The 26,848-nt window shown below is 40.0% G+C and overlaps 2 protein-coding genes across 5 annotated transcripts in view; one reads left to right on the top strand and one right to left on the bottom strand.

Moving 5' to 3' along the window:
- Positions 1 to 26,848, top strand: part of caska (calcium/calmodulin-dependent serine protein kinase a) — a 405,920-nt gene that overhangs the window by 168,711 nt on the left and 210,361 nt on the right. For all 4 annotated transcript variants that reach the window (XM_078232613.1, XM_078232612.1, XM_078232611.1 and 1 more), the window contains exon 6: positions 25,209 to 25,311. In XM_078232613.1, coding sequence (XP_078088739.1) covers positions 25,209 to 25,311 — 103 coding nt within the window. The remainder of the gene's footprint in view (positions 1 to 25,208; positions 25,312 to 26,848) is intronic.
- gpr34b (G protein-coupled receptor 34b) lies at positions 3,351 to 20,042 on the bottom strand. Its single transcript, XM_078232608.1, has 2 exons — positions 19,912 to 20,042; positions 3,351 to 5,233 (listed from the first exon to the last, which is right to left on the bottom strand). Exon 2 carries the CDS (start codon positions 5,225 to 5,227, stop codon positions 4,175 to 4,177), a length of 1,053 nt encoding a protein of 350 aa, XP_078088734.1. The 5' UTR covers positions 5,228 to 5,233; positions 19,912 to 20,042; the 3' UTR covers positions 3,351 to 4,174.

Genomic DNA, 26,848 nt, shown 5'->3' with positions numbered 1-26,848 from the left:
CTTAAATAGATGACCAGTTAACAGCTTTAGATAGCTAGACTATTGGATGGATTAGAGTCTCTGTGCCGTTAGTTTGCAGTGTTTCCAGCAGTTCTCTCGAGACACCTTTCTACATTAAATAGAAGTGACTAAAGAATGAGAACAAAAAGAATCCAAAAAACCAAGAGCAGGAAATTGTATTTAAAAATATTCCCTTATATGCTTTTGATTTTGCAAAAAGCATTTAATCTAAGTGATGTGGCAGAAAAATTCTGTTTGGTATCAGTCACTTCAGACAACTATATTACTGCCCTGATTACCTCCACTAGCTAACAAATTCATTTCACAAACTCTTTAGACTCTTCACAGTAAAGGTCTGTGTAAAGTTTGTGTAACATTTTATCACTTTTCTGAGAAACCTCTTAAAGCATTTAAAGTATCTTAAGTCCCCACTACACAAGTAAACATAGAGGAAATTTGTGCAGAGCATGATTCTTAATAGTACAAGCTGAATAATTAATTAATCTACTTTCTGATGGTGTTGGTTAGGAGAGAATTATTGGACAGGATACAGACAGAATTATTGTTTAGCAGTGATATGGTATCTGAACTGCACACAAGACTGTGGTTTAATATCTCATCCAAAAGACAGTACTACTAAGAACATGAGGTGGAGATGCTGGTGTTGGACTGGGGTGGGCACAGTAAAAAGCCTCACAACACCAGGTTAAAGTCCAACAGGTTTGTTTGGAATCACGAGCTTTCGGAGCACTGGTCCTTCAACTCACCTGATGAAGGAGCAGCGCTCCGAAAGCTCGTGATTCCAAATAAACCTGTTGGACTTTAACCTGGTGTTGTGAGACTTCTTACTGTACTTGCAACATAACATTCAATATTGCAATGTCAGCAAAGACGATGCACTCAAGACCTGGAGTTGACCTTAAAAACTCTTAATTTTCTAACTAGGTGATGTATGTAATTTGCACTTGTGTCTCTCTCTCAACATGGCAGGTTAATGATCTCACCCAGACCATCAAGATTAACAATGGTCAGGAAATTTTGCTGATGTGTGTAAAACTGCATAAAGGCAGAATTATAACAAAATAAATGTAGCATCCTTTATTTATATATACATCATTCACAACAGTATATTAACAAAATCTCCATAATATTTGATCGCACTCCTATGAAACATCTTGTGTCGTTTTACCATGTAAACAGTGCTATATAAATGCAAGTTGTATATAATTATCCTGGCACAGGCTGGACTTAACACTTTTCGAATTTAGCAAAAAAGAAGCTCTAACTGTGAAATGCAAATTTTTTTCACAGCACCTAGACAAAATATTTTCACAAGTGGAATAATTTCTGTATTTCTCAATTCCTTAGGAAAAGCAAGAGAGTGGAACTAATTGGATAGCTATTCAAAGAACCTGCACAGACTGATGGACCCTTTATTGTGCTTATGATTCTGTGATTTTGTTTTAAAAACAATTGAGCTAGCTTACCCTCAGTGGAATTTTGTTTTTTCCGCTGAGCAGAAAGTAAAGGGCTCTGTATGTGTAGATGTCAGTGAATCGTGCCTGACAGAAATGCATATTTTATCTTGATCATGATGTTGTATTGGTAAGTAACTAGAAAAGTTGGCCTCCAGCTGAAAGAGAAATGAGGTGGTCAGAGTGGGGGCCTGAAGAGGAAAATGTGTACGAGGAGGGAACGTTGAAGGAAATTAAAACATTTTTTAATATAATTTAGCAACACTGAACAGTTATTTCTCAAGTTGGGTCAAAAAGGGGTTATCCTTATGTATTTGAAGCACAGTTTTTTAAAAATCGAAATATTTCTTTTTTTTAAAAATCAACGTATTAAACGCAACATTTTCGATGTAAATGAGAGTGTTTCTAAGTGCAGTCCAAGAGGGTGAACGGTGGGAAGCTTTTCCCCAGGTCGGTGGTGACGTTCACGAGAGGTCATGGGTTCAAGGTGAAGGGGGGGAGGTTTAACACAGATATCAGAAGGACATATTTTACACAGAGGGTGGTGGGGGCCTGGAATGCGCTGCCAGGCAAGGTGGTGGAGGCGGACACACTGGGAACGTTTAAGACTTATCTAGATAGCCATATGAACGGAGTGGGAATGGAGGGATACAAAAGAATGGTCTAGTTTGGACCAGGGAGCGGCACGGGCTTGGAGGGCCGAAGGGCCTGTTCCTGTGCTGTATTGTTCTTTGTTGTTCTTTGTAATTATGAGGGGGAAACAATTCTGATGATTTTGTGAGTTCCATATTTTTCTATTCTGCATATTTATCTTCAACTAGTTCTATTGTGAAATGATTTTTATAATTTGTTCAAGGCATCATAAAACCTTGCTTTTTGAGGATTATAATCCTTTAGGCACTGTGACCTCATCCAGAATGCTCATTGATTTTGGATTTGAGTCTCCTCCATATATGCAGGTAGCGCATGTTACAGTTAACATGTTTTTCCAATTTGGCAAGGCTTAACTGCCTGTTTCATATACTGACATGACTTTCATAGTTTTCTGACCTAATGAAGAGATTTTAGAGCATGCTGAAGACTTGCAATACGTTGCCCTGGTTTTAGAGAAGTGTATTTTGGATTGTAATCCTGTAACATCCAAGTCGCCCTTTCCATGTGCTCTGGAAGCTAACTAAGGGGTGGAGACCATATTGCCATTTGAAAGAAGCTAACTCACTCCAGAACGATCTGGAATATTTTAAATGGCAGACTTCTAGGGAGCCTCTCAAAAGAAATTGTAGTACTCTGCCAATGGATTAATGCAAAGGAATCGTTCTTACACATCCACCACCAGTTCTCTAACTAAATGTTGATCCCTTTCTGACATTAAAAGTATCATTCCTACTCTTCACAACTTCTCTTACAACAACCCAAAATATTCTTTGGCAATTTATTCTTTACCAATGTTGATGTGATCATTGTAGAGGTCACTGTTTTGAGATGGTCATTGTCTTTCAATCAGCATATTTTTTAAAAATAACTTATTGAAAGATCCATCCCTACTGTTCACAGCATTTTATAAAGCTTGTATTATTTAGCATTTACTAGTGCTATCCAATATAAATTTAATTTGCTGCTTTGCCAATACTCGTCTTTCCTGACATTTCTGGTAAAGATCTCATTTTAATTGAACTCGCATTCCTTCTCCCAAAAAGCAAATCAGTTGTCTACAGGAGTAAGGAAGGCTCCTTTCTGTGTGTATCCTGCAGAACTAACTGAAGAATGGTATGCATACAGATAGAATAATCAATGTTAGAACTATCATAACGTGAAGATGCCGGCGTTGGACTGGGGCGAACACGGTAAGAAGTCTCACAACACCAGGTTAAAGTCCAACAGGTTTATTTGGTAGCAAATACCATAAGCTTTCGGAGCACTGCTCCTTCGTCAGATGGAGTGGAAATGTGCTCTCAAACAGTGCAAACAGACAAAATCAAGTTGCAGAATACTGATTAGAATGCGCATCCTACAGCCAGCCAGGTCTTAAAGGTACAGACAATGTGGGTGGAGGGAACATTAAACACAGGTTAAAGAAATGTGTATTGTCTCCAGACAGAACAGCTAGTGAGATTCTACAACCCCAGGAGGCAAGCTGTGGGGGACTAACTATCATAGCCATTAGTACATGGTTTTTACCTGCCTTATTAAAAGTGCTTTTGCATATAAATCTGGTTGTTAGTTTATTAGACCCGTATACGCCTCATCTTCAGTCTTCTTTGTTTTCAGTTGTGCCATGGTTTTAAAAGCTAGGATATTGCACTTTAATTTTCCCAATGGAAGTAGCAGATGAAATTGTATTTGCAGGGTGGAACATGAAAATGTTGGTTTTAACTAACAGTTGTAAAAATTTCAACATTAAAATCCATCCCTGTACTAAGACATGACTGGAGCAAAACTGCAAACTGTGTGCTATATGCTACTAGCAACTATATGCTCTGCTCTGATGAAGAGGCATCTACACTCCAAATGTTGGTACTATTCTCTCCCCACAGATGTTGTCAGACCTGCTGAGATTTTCCAGCATTTTCTGTTTTTGCTGCAAACTATATATTTTGTGCAATCGGTTCCTGCTATTACTATTTATGAAATGAAATGGTTCTAGAAACATTGAATGAAGGTCAAACCCATAAATATCAAGGCCAGTGATACTGTAGCTTTTAAGTGCTCTCACTTCGCGTGTCTCTCTGGAATTTCTCACTGACTAAACTCAGTACTGTTCGTCTAACAGTCTTAGAGAGCAGAAAATACATGATTGGGTCCAAACAACTGTTGAAAGCAGAAAACAAGAGTGATATCTCATTTGATCTATTCGCCACATTTCTCCAGTAACAGTTTGTTTTGCGGAGCTGAGATGCGATGTAGAAGAATCGGGAGATATGATATGGGACGAAACATATGGTGAAAATAAAAAGAACAATGTACGTTTTTGTTGCAGCTCTGCTGAGAATTTTGTTGTTAGAAAAGCCAGGCTTTTCTATGCTGAGCTTTGAAAGTTTTTTAACAATCTTTCCATATGAAACAGTGAGGCAAAAAAATATAATCCAAAAACATATCACAATAAAAAGATTGATGTATGCTTTGAAGTGATCTCTTTCTCTATAATGGAAGCACTTGGAATTGTCGTTGGAACTGGTAGCTGTTCTGGTCTTCAAAAGCATTGGTACAGCAATCAAAATGGACACAAACCAGATAATAGCACAAATCACTGCACTTTGGGTGGCATTCCGTAATTTATAGCGCTGCAAAGGTCTTGTTATTTTTAAGTACCGATCCACACTGATGAGTCCCAGAAGTATAATGCTAATATACATAGTCATGTAAAATACATTGCCTACAATATTGCAGAACAATTTTCCTAACACCCATTGGTTATGATTTGCATGATATGCTATTCTGAAAGGGAGGCAGGAAATTGAGAGGAGGTCTGCAATTGCCATATTAATCAGGTAGATATGGATGGAATTTTTCTTGTTTTGAATGAAGAAAAATATACACAGTGCTGAAATGTTGCTGATCAGTCCAGTTAGAAAAATGAATGAGTATGCTACAGGTAAAAAAACCATTAGGAAGCTCTCCTCTATGGAACAGTTTAGATCAGCTGATGTGTTTGCCTTTAGCAATTTACTTCCATTTTCTGATTGCCAGTAGCTCATTGGCAGATTGGTCGTTCCCATCTTTTCAGGTAATGAGGTTGATCTGGTGGTAAGCATTTATTTCTGTAATAAAATAGAATCTCTATTAATATGTAGCTTATTAGAGGCAAAACCACAAAGGCAAATTCATAAGATATCATTTGTAAGACGTTAGTTAGACCAGTCAGCCTAAATTTGGTTGTGGGCAACATCTAGATTCCCTTATCCAGCACAAAATTAATTATCACTTGGAAGAACACGGGTTACGAAATGGCAGTCCAGCTTTTGAAAAAGCAAATTATGTCTTGGGTGAGACACATTACTTATATGGAGGCTAGAAAAGCTGGAATTGATTTCCTTAGAGCAGAGGAGATTTAATAGAGATGTTCAAATTATGATGGATTTTGGTAGAGAGGAACTGTTTCCACTGGCAGAAAGGTGGAATGGCTGCTGCTGGTGGTGGACACATGACAACGCAGAGTCGCTGAGCAGAGACTGATAGCCAAGTTCTGCGCACATGAGGACGCCCTCAACCGGGATCTTGGGTTCATGTCACACTATCTGTAACCCCCATGACTTGCCTGGGCTTGCAAAATCTCACTAACTGTCCTAGCTGGAGACAATACACATCTCTTTAACCTGTGCTTAAGCCTCTCTCCACTCATTATCTGTACTTTTAAGACTTGATTACCTGTAGTAAAGACTCGCATTCCAACCATTATTTTGTAAATTGAGTTTGTGTCTTTATATGCCCTGTTTGTGAACAGAACTCCCACTTACCTGATGAAGGAGCAGCGCTCTGAAAGCTAGTGGCTTTTGATACCGAATAAACCTGTTGGACTTTAACCCGGTGTTGTGAGACTTCTTACCGTAAAAAGGTGGAATACCAGAGGATGTAGATTTAAGATAATTGACAACAAAAAAAGCAGGATGAAAATGTAATTTATGTTGCAAGTTGCCATCTGAAAGTTGGTGGAAGCCGATTCAATTCATAGAATCCTTACAGTGCAGGTCATTCGGCACATCGAGTCCACTCTGACTCACCAGTATCTTACCCAGTCCCTCTCCCTGTAACCCCACACATTTATCATGGCTAATCCACCTAAGCTACACATCTTGGAACTCTAAGGGGCAATTTAGCGTGACCAATCCACCTAACCTGCACATTTTTAGACTGTGGGAGGAAACCGGACTTGGACACTGGAGAACGTACAAACTCCACACAGTCACCCAAGGCCAGAATGGAATCCAGGTCCCTGGAGCTGTGAGGCAGCAGTGTTAGCCACTGTGCCACCATGCTACCCATAATTGTAATTTTCTCAAGAGAATTGGACATATATTTGAATAGAAAATTTTGCAGGGCTGTGTAGAATAAACAGGGAGTCGGATCAATTGGAAGCTCTTTCAAACTGCTGGGCACACACAGCCGGCTGAACAGTAGTTTGGGTCTGTTGAATTTGTTAATGTAAAATGATAATGTTCAACAATAGAATATTTATCCCTGCCTGCAGCAAGTGACAAAAGTAACTACTGCAAAGCGACACGTTCATTTTGGCACCGTATGGGTAGAATTTTACCATTTGCCCCACCCATTTATGGGCGTGGCAAGCCGGTAAAATCGCAATGGAGTCGAGAAATCAGGATTGCGCCCAATTTCTTGGATCTTACCAGAGCCGGATTTCTGGCAAGAAGCTGAAGAAATTATTTAAATATATTATAATGCTCACTTACATGTGGCATTCGCAAGCCTGGCGCTCAATCGTCCAAGCTCACTTGCCTTTATGGCCTCGCCGGGAGAGGTTCTCTCTAGCGAGGAAAACACCTGGTCCCCATGAATGGGGAACAGTCATGTTGACCTCGCTGGTATCCCTGGAGGTCATTGAGGACCCCAGGGGGGCCCAGGGCAAGGGGGGTACCCGTTGGGCAGTACCAGTCTGTCACCTTGGCATTGTTCACTGGACATTGCTGGGGTGTGACCTATGGGCGTGTGCCTGAAGGGGCAAGGCTTGAGGGGCAGGGTCAGACGGTGGCCCCCAATCGGTGCAGAGGGGGCCCCCACTGCTGCTACTCCAGATTGGTGGGAGGGGGTGCAATCGGTCTGCGTGGTGTGGGGTCACGATCAGCCAAGGGCCCCCATGATTGTCCCCCTCCCCACACCCTCCACCCCCCAGGCAATGTTGGTTTGAGGCCAACTCCAACAGCAGAGACCTGACAGCTCTCTCTCTCTGTCAGGCCTCTGCTGTTGCTATTGCGCTTATGCAGTCACAGAGGTCTGCACATGATAGCGCTCTCTGCTGTTGGCTATCGAATTAAGCCCACCCACTGCCTGTCGTAGCTTGGAACGGTCTAGCCTGTTTTTTCATGTACTTTGTGCACTGGATTGGGCAAAGAAAATTCACCCAAAAAACAGATCTGCAATTCTCCCATTTTCACGCTAGCTGGACACTTCGAATTTTTCTTGTAAAATTCCGGCTTATATGTTCCATTCTGAAGTAACTTCACTGAAGTGAGCAGCTCTATTGCTGGAAAGAATTTTTATTTAATTCCAGAAAAAAGCATAGCTTCTTCCTGTTCAGTGCCGTAATCCTGGTCAAAGGCGTGAGTTACAACTTCTGTGATATAGACAAAGCATTGTCTCCACACCATTTGATATATTTGATGCACTTTCTTTTTCCATTGCCTTGCTTGCCTCTGTTGTCCAACTCTTCTGGTGTGGTTCTATTTTAAACAGAACCAGCACATCTATGGCAATGTTACCTCTGCCCTACTTCAAGAATCTGTCCTTGGCTAACTCCTGTTCCTCACCTGCATACTGCTGCTAAATTCATAAGCATATTGGCTCCCATATGAATGCTTATGATATCCAGCTGTATCATTACACCATTTCTCCAGACTACACAACAGTCTTAAATCTCTGAAGAAGAGTCATAGAAATCATAGAATCATAGAAACCCTACAGTGCAGAAGGAGGCCATTCAGCCCATCGAGTCTGCACCGACCACAATCCCGCCCAGGCCCTACCCCCACATATTTACCCGCTAATCCCTCTAACCTACGCATCCCAGGACTCTAAGGGGCAATTTTTAACCTGGCCAATCAACCTAACCCGCACATCTTTGGCCTGTGGGAGGAAACCGGAGCACCCGGAGGAAACCCACGCAGACACGAGGAGAATGTGCAAACTCCACACAGACAGTGACCCGAGCCGGGAATCGAACCCGGGACCCTGGAGCTGTGAAGCAGCAGTGCTAACCACTGTGCTACCGTGCCGCCGAGTCATACGGACTCAAAATATTAATTCTGTTTTCTTTCTCTGCAGATCCTCCAGAATTGCTCCTGTATTTTCTGTTTTTGTTCCACAACTATCTTTGTACTACCTATCTTTGTCAGACTACCTGTTTGACGTCAAGTTAGATGAGTTAAATTTTCATTTCAATTTGTATTGAAAGAAACCTGAATCCAAAGTTTTCAGTGCCCATCATTAACTTCATCCCCTTTCTACTGATTGCATTTCCTTGTCTGCTAATCGTTTAGGAAGACGCAGATCATACAAAATCCCAAATCCTGTTCAACAAAGAATGGTGTGAAAAGAGCAGGAATGGTGTTGGAATGTAAATGTGTTACTGTGAGGAATGTCACAAATCAGGTTGGTGAGCAGTGGACACAAACTATCACGTGGGATTATAAATAGCAGTTACAGCAGAGACATGGAGACCTGTCTTAAATGTGTAGGAAGTAAACATTCCTGGCTTGAATGTATTCAGTCGGGAGAGGAAGGAAACAAGGAGTGGTGGCAGCTTTGATCAAGGTTCATATAGTTCTACAGACGGATGCTATACTAAAGGAATCAAAAACTGAATTGATTTAATTATAACAGAAAAGTTGCTGGTGCAAGAATAGAGTCAAAGACCAGGAGATTGAAAATTACCTAAAATATGTACAGGAAAAGTTTCTCAACCAGAGTTTTTCTAGCTCAATAATATGGTGCTAGATTTAGTTCTGAAATGAAGTTAAGCAAGTGAAGTGTGTTTAAATGGCTTGAACATCTTGGAAACAGTGATTTTAGGTTTTGTAAAGCAGTTAGGAAAAGGACAAAGAAAAATCAAAGGTGAAAATATCCACATAGAAGAGAATCAACTTCAGTGATTTGAGAATAGATATAGCACAGGTGGACTGGAAAGAAAATTAAATGGCCAATGTGAATGTTCAGGACAGAGGTACTTCATGTACAAAGTTGGCATAGTTGTCATCTCACTGGTATTCGTAATCTAAAGATCCAGCTAATGCTCTGGGATAAAGGTTCAAATTCCACCACGGCAGTTGGTGGAACTTAAATTTAACCTGGGGAGGCAATGTCCGAGTGGTATTATCGCTAGACTATTAATCCAGAAATTCAGCTAATGTTCTGGGGACCTGGGTTCGAATCCCGCCATGGTAGATGGTGGAATTTGAATTCAATAAAACAAAAATCTGGAATTAAGAATCTACTGATGGCCATGAAACCATTGTTGATTGTCTGATTCACTAATATCCTTGGGCGACACTGTGGCACAGTGGTTAGCACTACTGCCTCACAGCTCTAGGGATCTGAGTTTGATTCCCAGCTTGGGTCACTGTCTGTGTGGAGTTTGCACATTCTCCCCATGTCTGCGTAGGTTTCCTCCGGGTGCTCCGGTTTCCTCCCACAGTCCAAAGATGTGCGGGTTAGGTTGATTGGCCATGCTAAATTGCCCCTTAGTGTCCCAGGATGCGTAGGTTAGAAGGATTAGCAGGGTAAACATGTGAGGTTATAGGGCTAGGGGCTGGGTGGGATTGTTGACGGTGCAGACTCGATGGGCCAAATGGCCACCACCTGCACTGTAGGGTTTCTATGATTCTATGATACCCATGAAGAGGAAAGATTGGTCATCCAAAGCTAGTGCTCCCTGGATAAGAATGCAAATAAAAGGTTGGAATAAAGCAGAAAAAGGGTATTAATAACAAATGTCATATACAAAATAAAGCAGAAAACCACACAGAATATGGTGTGTTAAGGGGGAAATTGAAAAGGGATGTAAAAAGGACAATGGAGAGAATAAGGAATAGATTAGTGGGTTACATAAAACGAAGATAATAGATTTTCTGTAAATACAAAATAGATGAAAGTTAAAGGATTGTTGGGACAGATTAGGGACAAAAAGGAGAATAATCTTGTGGAGGCAAAGAACATTACTGAGTACTGAATGAGTACTTTGCATCCATCTTCACAAAAGAAGAGGATAAAATTAATGTCACAGTAGAGGAAAAGGGAGCAGAGATAATGGAGAAGATAAAAATAGTGGCGATGCCAGTTCAGTTGGCCTCTCAAAATTAACAAATCACCATTGTCCTAGTGGCTCACATGACAATGACAACTAACTATCTTCAAGAAGGGCGATAAATAATGCTGTACAAATTATCAGGATATTTCCCTATTGTTCATGGGGAAAATTATAATACACATTCTCCTGAATTGTCTGCATCCTGTGACTGAGGAAATCCTCCCAGAGACACAGTATATCTTTAGACCTTCCCAAGGAACCTCTGACATGACATTTGTTGTAAGAAGTTTAACAACACCAGGTTAAAGTGTTAACCTGGTGTTGTTAAACTTCTTACTGTGTTTACCCCAGTCCAACGCCGGCATCTCCACATCATGACATTTGTTGACAGATAAATCCAAGAAAAAATGTCGAGAGTAATGCCAGGAACACTCTGCATTCATAACCTTTGACCCCCGTTGTCCTTGCAAAATACCCTTTCATCTCCAATCTTCCTTTCTTCTCCAATTTCCTTGAATGTGTTGTCACCTTCCAAATCTGTTCCCATCTTTCTCACAAATCTATGTTTGAATCCCTCTAATCAGGAACCTGCCACAGTACCAAACCAGCAATTAAAGTCACAAATGACATCCTATATAACTGACAAAAGTAAACAATTCCTCCTGTGCCTTTTTGGGTGTCTGAAGCCTTTAACATTATTGACCACATAATCATCTTCCATTTCATGCTCCACTGTCATCTAGCTGGGTGGGACTGCTCTTCTCTTGTTCCATTTTGATCTATCGAATCACAGAGAACCTCTCTCAAAATAATCACCTGAACTTTGGAAAATGAATTGACTATCTAACATTGCTTCTGCGCTGTGTGATTCCATATATTTGAACTCATGACCTTTGAGTTACCAATGCTGTGTCATCACCAATATTATGGTGGTGTTCAAGTTGAAGCAGAATTAGGAGAATGACAAATATTTGCTAGAAACGGAAAGAATAGGAATTGGCCGAACACCTTTTTAAACAGGAGACCAGGAATTAACAGATTAAATGAATATGGGTGCCGAGAAATAAATAAAAAATTATTCCTTTTAAAAATATTTTTACAGGAGTTCTTTAGTTTGAACCTTGGTGTTTTACTACATTTAAAGGAATAATCGTCATGTTTTATAAGTATAAAGCAAATGTAGAAATGCTAAGTTAACATTTTTTGGTGTAGTTCTTAATAACAAAACCCATGGGCTTTAATTCTGTTAATTGAGGGTTTTTATTATTGCATATAGATGTGCCAAATGTTTGAAATACGTAACTCAAGCCACAATATGTATGTGTGGTCTAAGTGTCTTAGTTTTTCCAATAAAGTGCTGAATTGATTGCAGCAGTAATATAAATAATCCTAAAAACTGCAACAACAGATTTATCTCCACCCCCTAACTTGAATATTGGGTATCAGTTCAGTTAGATGATGCTGTGCTTTTCAACATCTAGGCCTGCTTCATGTTCAACGTGCACTCCTCTTCTGCCCTGTGGCAATTCACTTTGTGTTGATGACAATATCACAACAGCTCTCAATAAGAGTCATTTTCAATTCACATGTAAACTGTTTTTCTCTTTCCATGGAAACTGACAGACCTGTTGTGTATTTCCAATACTTCATTTTTATTTCATGTTTCCTGCATCTACAGTATTTTTACTTTTATCGTGAGGGTCTTTGAGAGAAACCTAATTATTCTTTGGTGACTACACAACACGAATTGGTATTACAAAATGAACTGAACCAAGCTTACCATTCCATTTACCTTAACGGTTTTGTTTAATTTCTCGGCACCCATATTCACTTAATCTGTTAATTCCTGGTCTCCTGTTTAAAAAGGTGTTAGGCCAAGTCCTATTCTTTCCATCTTTGGCAAATATTTGTCATCCTCTAGTTCTGCTTCAACTTGAACACTGCCATAATATCGGTGACTCAAAGGTTATGAGTTCAAATAATCTCATTGTGACAATTTGGGAAGTTCAGTAAGTTATGACCTACCATTAGAAAATGACCATGTAAAACTACCAGATTGCTGTAAATCTAATCTTGTTCACCAGTGTCCTTTTGGAAAGAAAACCCACAAATCCTATCCTGACAGCCTGCACAATATAGACTCCAGTGCCACAAAACTTGGTTCATTCTTTACCTTCTCCAAAGTGTTTTAGCATTTCTAAAAATAATTCCACATGGAAACCTACCACCATTATCACAAGACAGCTAGGAATAGGAAATAAATGTGGCCTTACCAGTATTGCTTGCATCCTGACTACTGAATTAGTTGGTGTACATTATCCATCATTTCTTCAAAGCATTGTATAGAACATTGTATCAATTGATTGAAGATAGGTTTTCCATCTAGGCATATTTCAATTGAAACAGACTACACAATATTTTCTGATATAATCATTTCTGACTATAACTAAGTTAGTGATCTCTCCACTCCTCCAATTCTGACCTCTTGCACATCCCTAATTTTAATTGGCCCACCATTGGTGAGATTAACTAACTCTGTTCTGGGTAAACCTGTGGCACATATGTTCAGTGTGGGAAAGTTTGAGGTTGTCTACTTTGATCCTGAAAAGATAGATCTGAGTATTGAGATTGATAAGTTGATTAAAGGATCTGAGAAGGTAGATAGAAATTATTTTGGCTGCCTTGTTCCTAAACTCTGAAATTCCTTTTGTAAACCCATCAAGCTCCCCATCTGAGAGTCTCTTTTTAAAATCTCCCCCTTTGGCCAAGAGTTTGGTCATCTGACCTGAATTATCCTCCTGTGGTTTGGTCCCAAATATGTTCTTTTTGATAACATCTCAAACGAGTGTTTTGCAACATTAAAAATGATCAGCTGCAGCATTTTTTATGTTTTATGTTCAATAATTTTGACTGTCATTCCAGGATATTGGGGGAATTTAAGGAGTAAGCCTCAAATTTATTTTTTGCAGTGGAGTTTGTAGATCGATTAGATTGGCACTCCATCCATTGTACATGTGTGATTTTCAATGCATGCACAGAAGAAGTAGATTATGTAATAAATTACAAAGAAGGCTTTCAACTGGGGTGGTACAGTGGTTAGCACTGCTGCCTCACAACTCCAGAGTCCCGGGTTCGATTCCTGGCTTGGGTCACTGCCTGTGCGGAGTTTACACATTCTCCCCGTGTCTGCGTGGGCTTCCTCCGGGTGCTCCAGTTTCTTCCCACACTCCAAAGATGTGCAGGTTAGGTTGATTGGCTATGCTAAATTGCCTCTTAGTGTCCCAGGATGCGTAGGTTAGAGGGATTAGCAGGATAAATGCAAGGGGTTATGGGGATAGGGCCTGGGTGGGATTGTTGTTGGCGCAGACTCGATGGGCCAAATGGCCTCCTTCTGCACTGTAGGGTTTCTATGATTCTGAGATTTGGCGCAACCATTGAGGCCCAATAAATGGCACGTTCAAGCAAATTGCAGATAGTTGGTAAAAAAATCACATCCTTAAATTGGTACATCCCTGGTGTTTAGCTTGTGTCTGCGGCCTCTGTTTTACTGGCTTTTGGACTTTCCATTTTCTGCTCTTTCACTTCCTTTAGGTAGATGTGGTGAATTACTTTGGATAAACGTCTGTGCAACAATCCCCTGTACTAGTGGTTATAGCTGGGTAACCCCCTGATCTAACAGGTACAGTTAAATCAGGGGATTAACCAACTGTTGTCAAATCTGTGGCAAATAAGTTTTATGCCATAAATATTCTTTGATTCTATATATCAGATTTTGATGAGCTAAACTATATCGTTGACTGTTGCTTTCAAAAGCAAGTAAGTGTCATATGACAGAATATATCATAAAAATTGCCAGCCAGTGACTCAGGGTCAAGCTTGTTTAAGAACTTGTTTAGCAAGTGTAATATTGCACTGACTTCTGTAACTTTATTTGAACTGGGTAATATAATGGAACAGGGTTTATCAAACTCCATTATGGTTTATTAAGTTTAACAAACTGCACAATGGTAATAGTGACTGTGAAACTACCAGATTATCATAAAAATCTATGTGGTGAATTAATGCCCGTTATTCCTTGCCTGACCAGGCCTACATGTGACTTCAGACCCATTGCAATATGGTTGGCTCTAAATTGCTCTTAGAAATGACCCAGCAAGTTACTGAGTTGTATTAAACCATAACACAAAGCTGTAATAAGAATAAAACCAAATGGACCATCAGCATTGATCTTGACACCAGAATGAGAGAGGCATGCTTAACCTAGTCAGGCCTGCAAAGACCTTCTTACTAACATCTGGAAACTTGGGCCAACATAGGGAAAGCTATTCCACACACTAGTCAAACAGCAGCCTGATATAGGTGTACTCACAATCAATGTCTCAAACTCTCCCATGACCATCTCAGTGGCAGGATAGACTCTCAACAGTGGTATAAGTTGAGAATGTAGCCCCGTGAGTCCTCAACATTGACTCCAAACCTATTGAAATCTCATAGCATCAGGTAAAACATAGATAATGAAACCTCCTGTTGATTGCCATCCACCATTCTCTGAGCTGATGATCTCTACTCCTTCATGATGAATACTATTTAGAAGAAGGACTGAGGGTAGGAAGGGCACAACGTAGTCTAGATGGACAATTTCAATATCAGTCATCAAGGCCAGAATTTTACACCGACACCAGCCCACCCGACAGGATATCTGAGGAAATGTGGGAGTATGTGAAATTACTTGGACGGGATTTCCTTTGGGTTCCTGCCTGCCTTTACTCTAATTGAGGCCTTTAAATAGCCAATTAATGCCCACTTTAAGGGCTGTTTTCAGCCCAGCCTCAATTTTTAGGCCAGCAGCCGAATTGGAGCATGAGGGAAATCCAGAAATAAGGAGTGTTAGATCTTGGGCAGAAAGGAGGGGAGTACCTCCATTAGAAGCCTCTTCTTACTGTGGCACTCTTAAGGCCTGATGACCTTCAGAGGTCTGAGGTCCTCCCTCTATCCTGCTGACTTATTCCCCCAGGACCCCAATTGCTCCTTTTGCAATCCCCAGTCCTTCCCTACTCTCTACTGCCATGAAACCCCCTTCACTTGCATGTGTTTCCAGTTCCCTGGAATTCCCTGGAAAGTTCCTCTTCTGACCCCTGCAGTGCTGTTGCTGAAGGGTCTGGAGAGCTGCCAGCCAATCTGATCGGTTGGCAAACCTCAAATGTGGGCCTTCCACCTGAGTGAGAGGTGGAAGTCCCACCTTCTGCCAATCAATGCTCGTTAGAGTATACAATGGCACTGGTCATCAAAATCAATGGGGTGTGTACCCCTTCATCCTAAAAATTCAAACCCAAGAGTTTGTTTGCACATTACTGAATGAGCTGGTCAAGTCCTGCATATCAGATATTACCCCAACCATTGGCAAATCTTCCACCTGACTTCCATTGTGTTCTTTTTTTAAGAGCTCTTTAAAGCCATATTAGGTCAATCATAGAATCCCTACACTATAGAAGGAGGCCATTCAGCCCATCAAGACTGCACTGACAACAATCTCACCCAGACCCTATCCCCATAACCCCATGCTAGTCCCCTTGATACCAAGGGTCAATTTAGCAATTTAGATCAAGTACTGCCTTTATTTCAGGGTACTCCTGTCTCTTCTGGCATTCAAATGGTTGAATATTTTTAATGGATGGCTTTATTTGGCCTAGTAAGGAAGCATTATTTACAAATCTGTTTTAGTTTCAATGGCAGCTTCTTCTAAAAAGGAGAGAGGATAAAATTTGATTAACAATATTTGTCAACAGATCACAGTTAAATGTGATCTCTCTGTTTAACTACATTGTTACTATTCTTGTGTCTGGATGTTGCGTGGAAATGTTATCAATTATGAAGCAATTGAAAGTAAGCGCGCAGGTAGAGCGCGCAGGTAGAGCAGGCAGTAAAGAAGGCAAATGTTGGCTTTCATAGTGAGATGATTTGAGTATAGGGATAGGGATGTTTTGCTGCAATTGTACAGGGCATTGGTGAGGCCACATCTGGAATATTGTGTGCAGTTTTGGTGTCCTTATCCGAGGAAGGATGTCTTTGCTATGGAGGGAGTACAGTGAAGGTTTACCAGGCTGTTTCCTAGGATGGCAGGTCTGTCATATGAGGAGAGACTAAATCTGTTAGGATTATATTCACTGGAGTTTAGAAGAGTGAGAGGGAATCTCATAGAAACTTATAAAATTCTAACAGAGTTAGACAGGATAGATTCAGAAAGAATGTTCCCAATGGTGGGAGAGTCCAGAACTAGGTGAGGAGAAATTTCTTCACCCAGAAGGTGGTGAATGTGTGGAATTCACTACCATGGAAAGTAGTTGAGGCCAAAACGTTGCGTGATTTCAAGAAGAAATTAGATATAGCTCTTGGGGCTAAAGGAATCAAGGGATATGGGGGAAGGAGGATCGGGATATTGAATTCAATGATCAGCCATAATCAAAATGAATGGTGGAGCAGGCTTGCAACTTTTTAGCTGGTCTGATCTTCCTTATTCCACATTGATTCAGAGATTACGGCCATGAAATAATAAAACTAGATTTAGAATGTAGTGTTGGACCTTTTTTATCGTCTATTTCCTCTGCATTTATGTCCAATATAATTTGTACATTTACATTATTAAATTTCTACTAAGAATACTGTCACTAATTCTATCATCTACATTAAACTGGGTATAAATTCCACAACATGATAGTAAGAGCACTATTGCATCCTAATGGAGAGTGCACAACCCAAGTATCTGTAAACTGAGTTTCTATTTATAATTATCCTTGAGTCTAAGGTAGGTGTTTTACTATGGAGGAACTGAAAAATCAAAAAATGTTGCTGATTAAGACCTTCTAGCAGCCAATGTCAGAACCTTTATTAGAGGCCACAGTGCAGTAGATATATGGATTGCAAAGACCAGAAGGCTGGAAATATTGGAATGTGATAAAGTCAAAATCAAAACATTGCATAAAATTGAATAAACTTTATCTAATTGCATATATTAGTGGCCCTTTGAAACAATCTACAAGGCACAAGTCAGGAGTGATGGAATACTCTCCACTTGCCTTGATGAGTACAGTACCAACAACATTAAGAAGCTCAACACCATCCGAGAAAAGCAGTTTGCTTGATTGACATTCCATCCACAGCCTTCAACATTCGTTCCTTCACCACTGATGCACAGTGGCAGCAGGGTGTACCATATACAAGATGTACTGCCGCAGCTCACCAAGGATCTTTTGGCAGCACCTTTCAAATCCATGAGCTCTGCCACTTAGAAGGAAAGCGGTAACAGATTCATGGATAAGTCAACACTTACAGGTTCCTCTCTAAGCTACACACCATCCTGATTTGGAAATATATCACTGTTCCTTCACTGTTGCTGGGTCAAAATCCTAGAACTCCATTCCTAACAACATTTTGGATGTACTTGCACCACATGGACTGCAGTGGTTCAAGAAGACTGCTCACCACCACCACCTCAAGGCAATTGAAATGGACGATAAATGCTGCCCTAGACAGCTATACCCACATCCTGTTAGATGATTTTTTTAAAAATCTGCTTCAAAAGGCAAGGTAATATTCTGAATGACAATGTCAGGCTTGTCTAACTTGCGGGGCACTATGCAGCCCTCCAGGCTGTTCTATCCTGCTTGTGGAGCCCAGGTTTAAAATGCTGGTAAGCGAATGCAAAGATACTGCATAAAAGCAAATTACTGCGGATGCTGGAATCTGAAACCAAAAGAGAGAATGCTGGAAAATTTCAGCAAGTCTGGCAGCATCTGTAAGGAGAGAAAAGAGCTGACGTTTCAAGTCCAGATAACCCTTTGTCAAAGCACAAAGCTTTGACAAAGGGACCATAGAGCAGATGGGGGAGGGATTACTGAGAGAAAGCAAAGTGGGAGGTGGAGTGCAACTGCCGCTAGTGGGGGAAAAAAAGAGTGGCTGCTGGTGGGGAAGAATGGGCCGGGAATCCCAGAATTGGATCCCAGCTGCCATTTTCACATTCCACAGACTCCTGACTCACAGGAATATCAAGCATATTGTGTCAAGATGATGAGAATTCACTAGTGTACCAAGCCTCCATAAAGAACTCAGCCAGTTTTCTGATTCATTTTGAACATATTTAATAATTTGACTCCATGGTTTAATCTCAACTTTAGAACATGGAATATAGAATCCCTACAGTGCAGAAGGAGGCCGTTTGACCCATCGAGTCTGCACTGACCACAATTCTACCCAGGCCCTATCTCCGTAACCCCGCATATTTACCCTGCTAATCTCCCTGTCACTAAGGGGCAATTTAGCATGGCCAGTCCACCTAACCCGCACATCTTTGGATTGTGCGAGGAAGCCAGAGCACCCGGAGGAAACCCACGTGCAGACTCCACACAGACTGTGACCCAAGCCGGGAAACAAACCTGGGTCTCTGGCGCTGTGGGGCAGCAGTGCTAATCACAGCACCACCGTGCTGCCTGTTTAGTTCAACATGTGGGTTCAATTTGCACTGCAAAATTTGAACAAAGGAACTTAGGTTGGCATTCTAGCACATTATGGAAGGGGTGTTGCATTGTTGAAAATACCAGCTTTCATACGAATGTTTAACTGAGAGCTAGTCTATTCAATGGTTTTAAAATGTTCCATGGTACTATTTCAAAAAGAGCAGCGAGCTAGTTCTCCAGCTGTCCTTGCCAAATTTGCAACACTGATACACAATTAAATCAAATTTTCTTGTCATTTTATCACCCTTGTTTTTTGTGGGATCTTGAAATATACAAATTGGCTGCTGCATTTGCCTTGTAAAAACAATGATTGTTGCATGTCAGAAGGAAATTAGTTGTGATGAGTTTTGGGGCATCCTGAGAACTAAAAATATATTAAAACAGATCAATTCTTTGTATGTCAAGTTTCAATAAATAAGGAAGAATCTTCGAGCATTTGCAGTTGAACATTTCATATCGTATAGAAATCTATCCATCCAGAATTCCTGAAGATTTCCCCTTTCAATTCTTGACCACCTCCGACCCTTCCAGCAAAGTAATTTTACTGATGCAAATTGTTAGAATGCTTTTCAATTGATTTCAGTATTTTATACACTGTAACTAATATGTGAAATGTTGGTTTTCTTAAAATGTCAGAATTTCAAACCAAATGCTGCAAAGATTCTGTATGAGTAATTTGGAGGAAGGGTCTTTCCCTGGCCAGTTATCATTAACTGTGCATCCTCCCCTGCCCTCAACATTTCCAAATACCACTTAAAGTTCAGCTTCTCCTGAGTTAATTCATCATTGTTTAGCATAAACTGCATTTTTTTTTAAATTACCTTTTAAAAATACATTTTTTTAAAAATGCAGTATTTTTTTTCTTTTGCTTATATAGTAAACAGTCAAGAAACATTCAAATTCATGGCGTATCTTCAAAGTAAGTTCTGTATAAATGAAGCTCATCACATACCTGTGAAGATGTCTTAATCCTGTGCATAAATGGACATGTTGCTCGTTATCAAATCAATTAACCTTTCCTTTACAATGCGCAAGGATCTTGAATTGAGCTTTTTGTGAGGAGGTGCACAGTGTTTAAGAGCTTCTTGATCTTGAAAGACTCAACTGAAATGTTTTACTTCTCGTCGACTTAATGCTTGTGGCTTTCCTTTCTATTGTGGTAGATCTGCTGACGCTGTACATTTTCCTGTTTGCATCTGTTTCCTTCCCCCGGACGTGTTTATTAAATCACATTTTACAGTAAAATTAAAAATCTTCTCCATGATAACATTCTCATGAATTTGAGTTGGAATTGCATAGACAGTGGAACTTGGGTATAAGAATTAAATGGGCTTTAAAACCCCCAAAAATACAGCATATATGATATAACTTTTAAAAAAGGAAATTTCTACTCTCAGAGCACTTGCATCTCTTTGGTTAATGCCATAGAATTTTTAAACACAATTACTTAACATTTTATCCAAATTTGATACTTCAAACAATATGATTTTCATTTGATTTATTATTGTCACATGTATTAGTATACAGTGAAAAGTATTGATTCGTGCTCTACAGCCAAGCGTACCATTCATAGAGAAGGAAATGAGAGAGTGCAGAATGTAGTGTTACAGTCATAGCTGGGTGTAGAGAAAGATCAACTTAATGCAAGGTAGGTCCATTCAAAAGTGATGACAGCAGGGAAGAAGCTGTTCTTGAGTCAGTTGGGACGTGACCTCAAACCTTTGTATCTTTTTCTTGACGGAAGAAGGTGGAAAAGAGTATGTGCTTAATCATGCTGGCTGCTTTGCCAAGTGGGAAGTGTAGACAGAATCAGTGGGTGAGAGGCTGGTTTGCGTGATGGATTGTGCTACATTCACGACGTTTTGTAGTTCCTTGCAGTCTTGGGCAGAGCAGGAGCCATACCAAGCTGTGATACAACCAGAAAGAATACTTTCTATGGTGCATCTGTAAAAGTTGATGAGAGTTGGTGATATGATGCTCTTGCCAAGCAAACAAAAATTCTGTGACTGACTGTGGTCCATTATCTCTCCTTGTAGGTACTTGGCCACGCATTGCACCTTCAAAACGTCTCTTCTATATGGTTCAGTGCTTTTCCCCTCACTTGGTTCCATGTTTAACTATATAGGTGAGGTCCAGAGAGGAGTTAGCTTCCATCTGGCCGAATGAAAAGTGGCACCATGTTGTTTTGGGTCATGGATGAGGTGAAAGTCATGGAGAAAGGCCCAATCCAAAAAAAGCAACACTCTTTTGATCTGACTCTGTATCTCCAAGTTAAGTAGTAGCCATTAAAATCTGCCAACACCAATGGGAAGGTGTAGAGGCTTCGGAAATATTATTTGGCTAACATAGCTAGACATAAACAGAGTAACAGAAGAAAAACACCCATACCAAAATGATCATGAAACTAATTCTCGGAAGTTGACACCGCACTAGAAATTTTATCTGCGCAAAGGACAAGTTTGCACTGAATCAAACTGGAACATTATTCTTGAAATTGACCATAATATTGCCAAATTACTTATAATTGAGAAGAGAATGCAATACAAGAAAATGTAAGTAATTGCTTGTTTATCTATCCCCAGTGATCCAGCTGGGTTCATTTACTGCATAACTGATCCACACAGATCAAGACATTTCCAGACTCAGTTCCTGGTTGCTGCTAATTTACCTGAATTCAGTCAATTGGAGACAGACATCCAATTGGCAAATGAGGGAGGTGGGGTGAATTGTAAAGTGGTGGTAACTCATTTTGCCTTGTATACATATGACTTAACTTTAGAAGAATGGCAAACCCGTAACATATCAACATTGGAAATGGACAGAAGAACAGGAGGTTAAGTATGAATTTTTTAAGAAATGAAACAGTTTATGGAACATGGAACCTAATTTATGTCTGCTAATTTGTGGCAGCTTGATTGCAGCTCTAATGCAAAAACTGTGTTTTGCAAACTAAGTAAAAAAGCTAAATATAGATTGTACGTTTAGTTAGACATTCTGGAGTTCAGCTCCATTTCTTAAAGGGATAGCAAAGACTTTCTAGAGCTTTCCTTAAGGAGGTTAATGAAAAAAGGCAACATCACTGATCCCTCCACTCCTGAAACTAATGCATTACATTTGTGCAGAGTGCCACAGCTTTCTGATGTCCATAGCCCTGGCTTTGGTTTTAATCAATTCAAGTGATCTATATTCCGCAACAGATGTGTGGTATGATTCTCCTTCTTGGTTTTTTTTGTATACTCGCAAACACCAAGTTATCATTGCTGTACCAAATACTTTAATTTATTTCCTATATCTCTACAGCCTTCTTACATCAGCAACTGGAAGGCGAATGGGCATTTATTTGTTGTTAGAAAAATATCAATAGCACCATGAAAGTCCAAACTATCCATTTTCAGAGTGGTGTTATGGCTATGGATGCTTTCACTGATCATCACAAGAGCTATTGTTTCGATATTTTTGGTAATTATGAGCAAAGTTGCACACAATTTATGTTGGGTTGTATGTCTACATGTTCCATGGACTTTAACACAGTCTGATTCTGTGATGGCTATGATAGTCTGCTTATACTGCATCTTTGGGATGGGGCCAAAGCCAAGTGCACATTGCTAACTTCCCATTTTGGTCAGAAGAATGCACGTAGACTTTCATTATCCAAGTTTTGGGCAGCTATACATGAAGAGAAACCATAGCTATAGAAGTTGTTGTAAACCTTTATAAATCATTGGTTAGATTTCAGTTGTAATGTTGTGGATATCACATTTCAAGAAGGATGTCAAGGACATGGGGAGAGGGCTTAAAGCAGATTTACCAGAATTGTACCAGGAATGTGGGATTTTAATTATGAGGACAAACAAGAGGAGCTGAGATTGTTCTCAAGAACAAAGAAGATTAAGGGAATGTAAGTGTTCAAAATTATGTAGGGGTTTGATGGAGTAAATATTGAAGAACTGTTTCCACTGGCAGGGAGGTCAATGGCATTTGCTACCAAATAAACCTGTTGGACTTTAACCTGGTGTTGTTAAAACTCTTACAGGGAGGTCAATAACCAGAGGGCACAGATATAAGATAATTGGCAAAACCAAATGAATTGGAGAAATAAGGTGGTTTTTTATGCAGTTAGTTGTTACAATCTGGAATATTAGATTCAATAGTAATTTGCAAAAGGGAATTAAATAAACACTTGAACATGAGAAAATTGCAGAGCGTTGGGGAATTGGCTGGGAAGTGGGACTCATTAGATAGCTCTTTTAAAGAGCTGACACAAACACTGGGTGGGATGGTGATCTCCTGTGCTGTATGTTTCAGTATGTTTTAGAATGTTGACACAAGTTAGTGCTGTGGCTAATGACACTGGGTTTTTTGCTCTTGATTGGAGGAAACTGATAAGTGTGGTTTAATGCCATTAGCAGCTCAGCAACCCCGGATGAATATTTTTCTTAATATAGTACTCATGTTATCTTGGAGATTTTGTAATTTTTGCTCAAAATAAAATACAAATCTGCAGCCAGTTAGCTTACAGTATTAGAGGTGCTTTGGTGTGGATGTGGTTTGCCTTATAGGTCAATTAAAATTCTAATATATGGGGCTTGCTCAGCTATTCTAATTAGTGTGTATATGAAGCTTGAAAAAGTTCAATGGTTCTTAAACTACTGCAGCTTAGTTTTTCACCAAACCAACGGACAGTCAGCTCAACAACAGCACAAGTGCCAAAAAGCCACTGAGTCATTAGCAAACAGCACTAACTTGGGTCGACATTCAAAATCATACCAAACATGCAGCACAGGAGGCCACCCTACCTTCCTTAATTCATTTAATTACTGCAGATCATTCATCATGCACATGGTTGCAACTTTTACATTTCTGAACTGTGTTGGTAAATTTAAGCTCTCACTACATCTCAGTTTGTACTTATCCATTTGGTCGTTGTAATGAATACTTATGTAGTGCAATCTTGCAATGCAGTATCATGTTTCTGAGCTGTTTCTTTTTTAAAACAGATGCAGGCATTATTTTAAAATACAGATCAAGAATCTAGCTTAGGGCTCCTAAAAGGCCTAGTCCACAGATGGAACCAAACCAATATCTTATTGTGACATGTTTCTGCTTGCTTACATAGTTTGTCTGAGATGCTACTTCCCTTTTCTTGTAGCGTGGCCTCCAGAATTTCTTTTTGTATTTGTTGCGTATGCTAAACTTTTCCAGATCACCCAAATGGGGAAGTATTTCAAAGTAAAGGGATATTCCAAATTATGAACCTGTGCTTAGATTCAGGTCTTGCTTTGTATTAATAAGAAAATGCCCACGCATAATATTTTAAAAAATGATTTTCTACTTTTCGGAATGCAGCTCAGAAACGCACTGACTTGGCTTTCAGCACTTATCATTGGAGGACCAGGTTCTCAAATGCTTATATTTTAACTGGATATACTTGAGGATAATGCCATTTTAGGGCCTTAGCTTGGTATATTCCTTTGAATTATATGTTCACTTAATGACACACAATCGTACATACTGTACACCTTATGATTTGTCTCTGAATACAGGAGCATAGGTATACAATGGTCAGAACTACTTAAGTGATATTTTGCTCAGAAGCAACTTTTCTGTGACAGCATTGTAACATAATGGATGGAAATAGAGGGATAAATGAAAGAATGCAAAATTTTGCTGATTTCCATGAAATTTCCACTGAGGAGGTTCTACACAAAGTGCTCTGCTAGACTAACTCAAACTCGCATTTTAAAAGCATAAAGTACAAAGAACCTTTGGAATGAATTGTACCAATATGTGTGTAGACATCATTCTTTTGTAATTAAAGATTGTATGGCTGTTCACTGCCTTTTGGCTAAGATCAAGTGTCAGATCAAGCCCAAGATGGGGTGCAGTGCCTTATCTTGTCAGCTTGGATCTTACTTGTCTCTCTTGTGGGGACCATGAATTGGATTCAATTGGACTTTGAATTTGGTTTTTGGAACAGGCAAGGAATGGATTCAAGTCCACACTGTCCATTCTGAGCATTGGCTTTGTAATGTTAAGAATGTTGTAAAAAAAATGAAAAATAAGATTATATGACTGCTTCTCTACTTATGTTTAATTTGGCTGTAGTTATGATAGTGAGCTCGAAGTAGAAGTTTCAAATTCAACAGCTCATTCTTTTTCTACTATAAATCTCAAAAAACATATAACAGTGTCTGTCAATAGCAGTTTTATTTATGCACAAGCTATTCAATGCTTCTTTTCCCCATGCAGCCGCACTGTGTGTTACTTGCTTCGAAGGAAAATTCTGCACCTGTGAAACTCGGTGGATTTGGAGTGGCCATCCAATTAGGAGAATCTGGGCTTGTTGCTGGAGGTAAGAGCAGTTACTTTAATACCTTCGAAAGCAAAATACTGCAGTTGCTGAAAATCTGAAATAAATACAGAAAATACTGGAAAGACTCAGGACAGGCAGCATTTGTGGCAAGAGAAGCAAAAAGCTAACTTAGGTTGATTACCGTTCATTAGAACTTATATTTTTTGGTGAGTTTGAAATTAAATTGGAACTTAGAATATCACTTGCTGTCATGGTACTGATATTACAACTTCCATTTATAGAGTGTCTTTACAATAGAAAAATGTCGCCAAAGTGCTTCAAGGACAAATAATCAGGAAAAAATTGACATTGAACCAAAAAGGAATATTGCATAACACAAGAAATAGGAGCACTAGTAGACCATACACCCCCTGCGTCTGCTATGCCCTTCAGCCTAACTCAACTTTCCTGCCTACTCTCTATACCTCTTGATTCCCCAGGAAATCAAAACTCTGTGCATCTCTGCCTTGATACTCAACAATGGAGCATCCACAAACCTCTGGAGTAGAACATCCCAAAGATTCACAACCTTGTGAGTGAATAGAAATCTCACTTCAGTCCTAAATAATCAAACCTTACCCAGTGGCTGATCCCCATTTCCTAGATTCCCCAGCCAGGAGAAACAACCTCTGTGTTTGCCCCGTCAAAATCTTGTATGTCACAATGCGATTAGCTCTCATTCTTGTAAACTCCAAAGAATTGGCCCAAATTACTCAGCCTCTCATCATAGCCAACCGATCCCACCCTCATCCCTGGAATTAATCTAATGAAACTTGGTTTCACCTCCAAGACAAGAGTATCTTCCTTCGATACGGTGCACATTACTCCAGGTGTGGTTTTGCCAAAGCCCACTATAATTGTAACAAGACTTCTTGTTCCTGTTGTTAAGAGCTCACTCTCCTGCATGCGTGCAGTCTCTCTCTCACGTGCACGATCTCTCAGGCGCACAATCTCGTGCTCACGTTTTCTTTCATTCGCACGCAAGTGCACTCTCTTGCTCTCAAAAGTCAGGCAAAGCAGAATCAAAAACTGTATGGGACCCCACAGGAACAGATCATTATGGGGTTTAGGGACCAGATTGTGCAATTCCAACCCAGCACTGAAGTGGGACAGATGGGGTGGGAAGGGAGAAAATAGTGGTGGCAGTACGGATCCAGAAATCTCGCCCCCATTTTCAGTGCTGGTTATTTTCATCATGCAGGAAAGAGGCTTGATGGCAGCTGGCTTGAACAGAGAGAGACATTGGATGTGTCATTAAGTTGATTGCAGAACTAGACCAAAGACCATATTGGGTGGGTTTTAGAAGGCTTTCTAAATCACTGCAGCATAGTACAGCCGGAAATGGACCCGGAGGTAATTTTCAAGGACAGACAAGTTCTGAAAAATGTACAAGTAAGCAGACCTTTGATGCTAAGTGAGTTGGAAAGGGAAAATGTTGGAGTTGCACAAATGAGGAGGCAAGAGGCAGGAGTGTATTCATTGGGAAAACTCTCTCACCAAAAGGACATTCAGCCAAGCTTCCATAAAGAAAGAAAGG

Source organism: Mustelus asterias, chromosome 17 (genome assembly GCF_964213995.1).
Source record: "Mustelus asterias chromosome 17, sMusAst1.hap1.1, whole genome shotgun sequence".
In the NCBI taxonomy this organism is placed as follows: Eukaryota; Metazoa; Chordata; class Chondrichthyes; order Carcharhiniformes; family Triakidae; genus Mustelus; species Mustelus asterias.
Note: the sequence above shows the minus strand (reverse complement) of the source record. Positions and strands in the feature narration are given on the sequence as shown.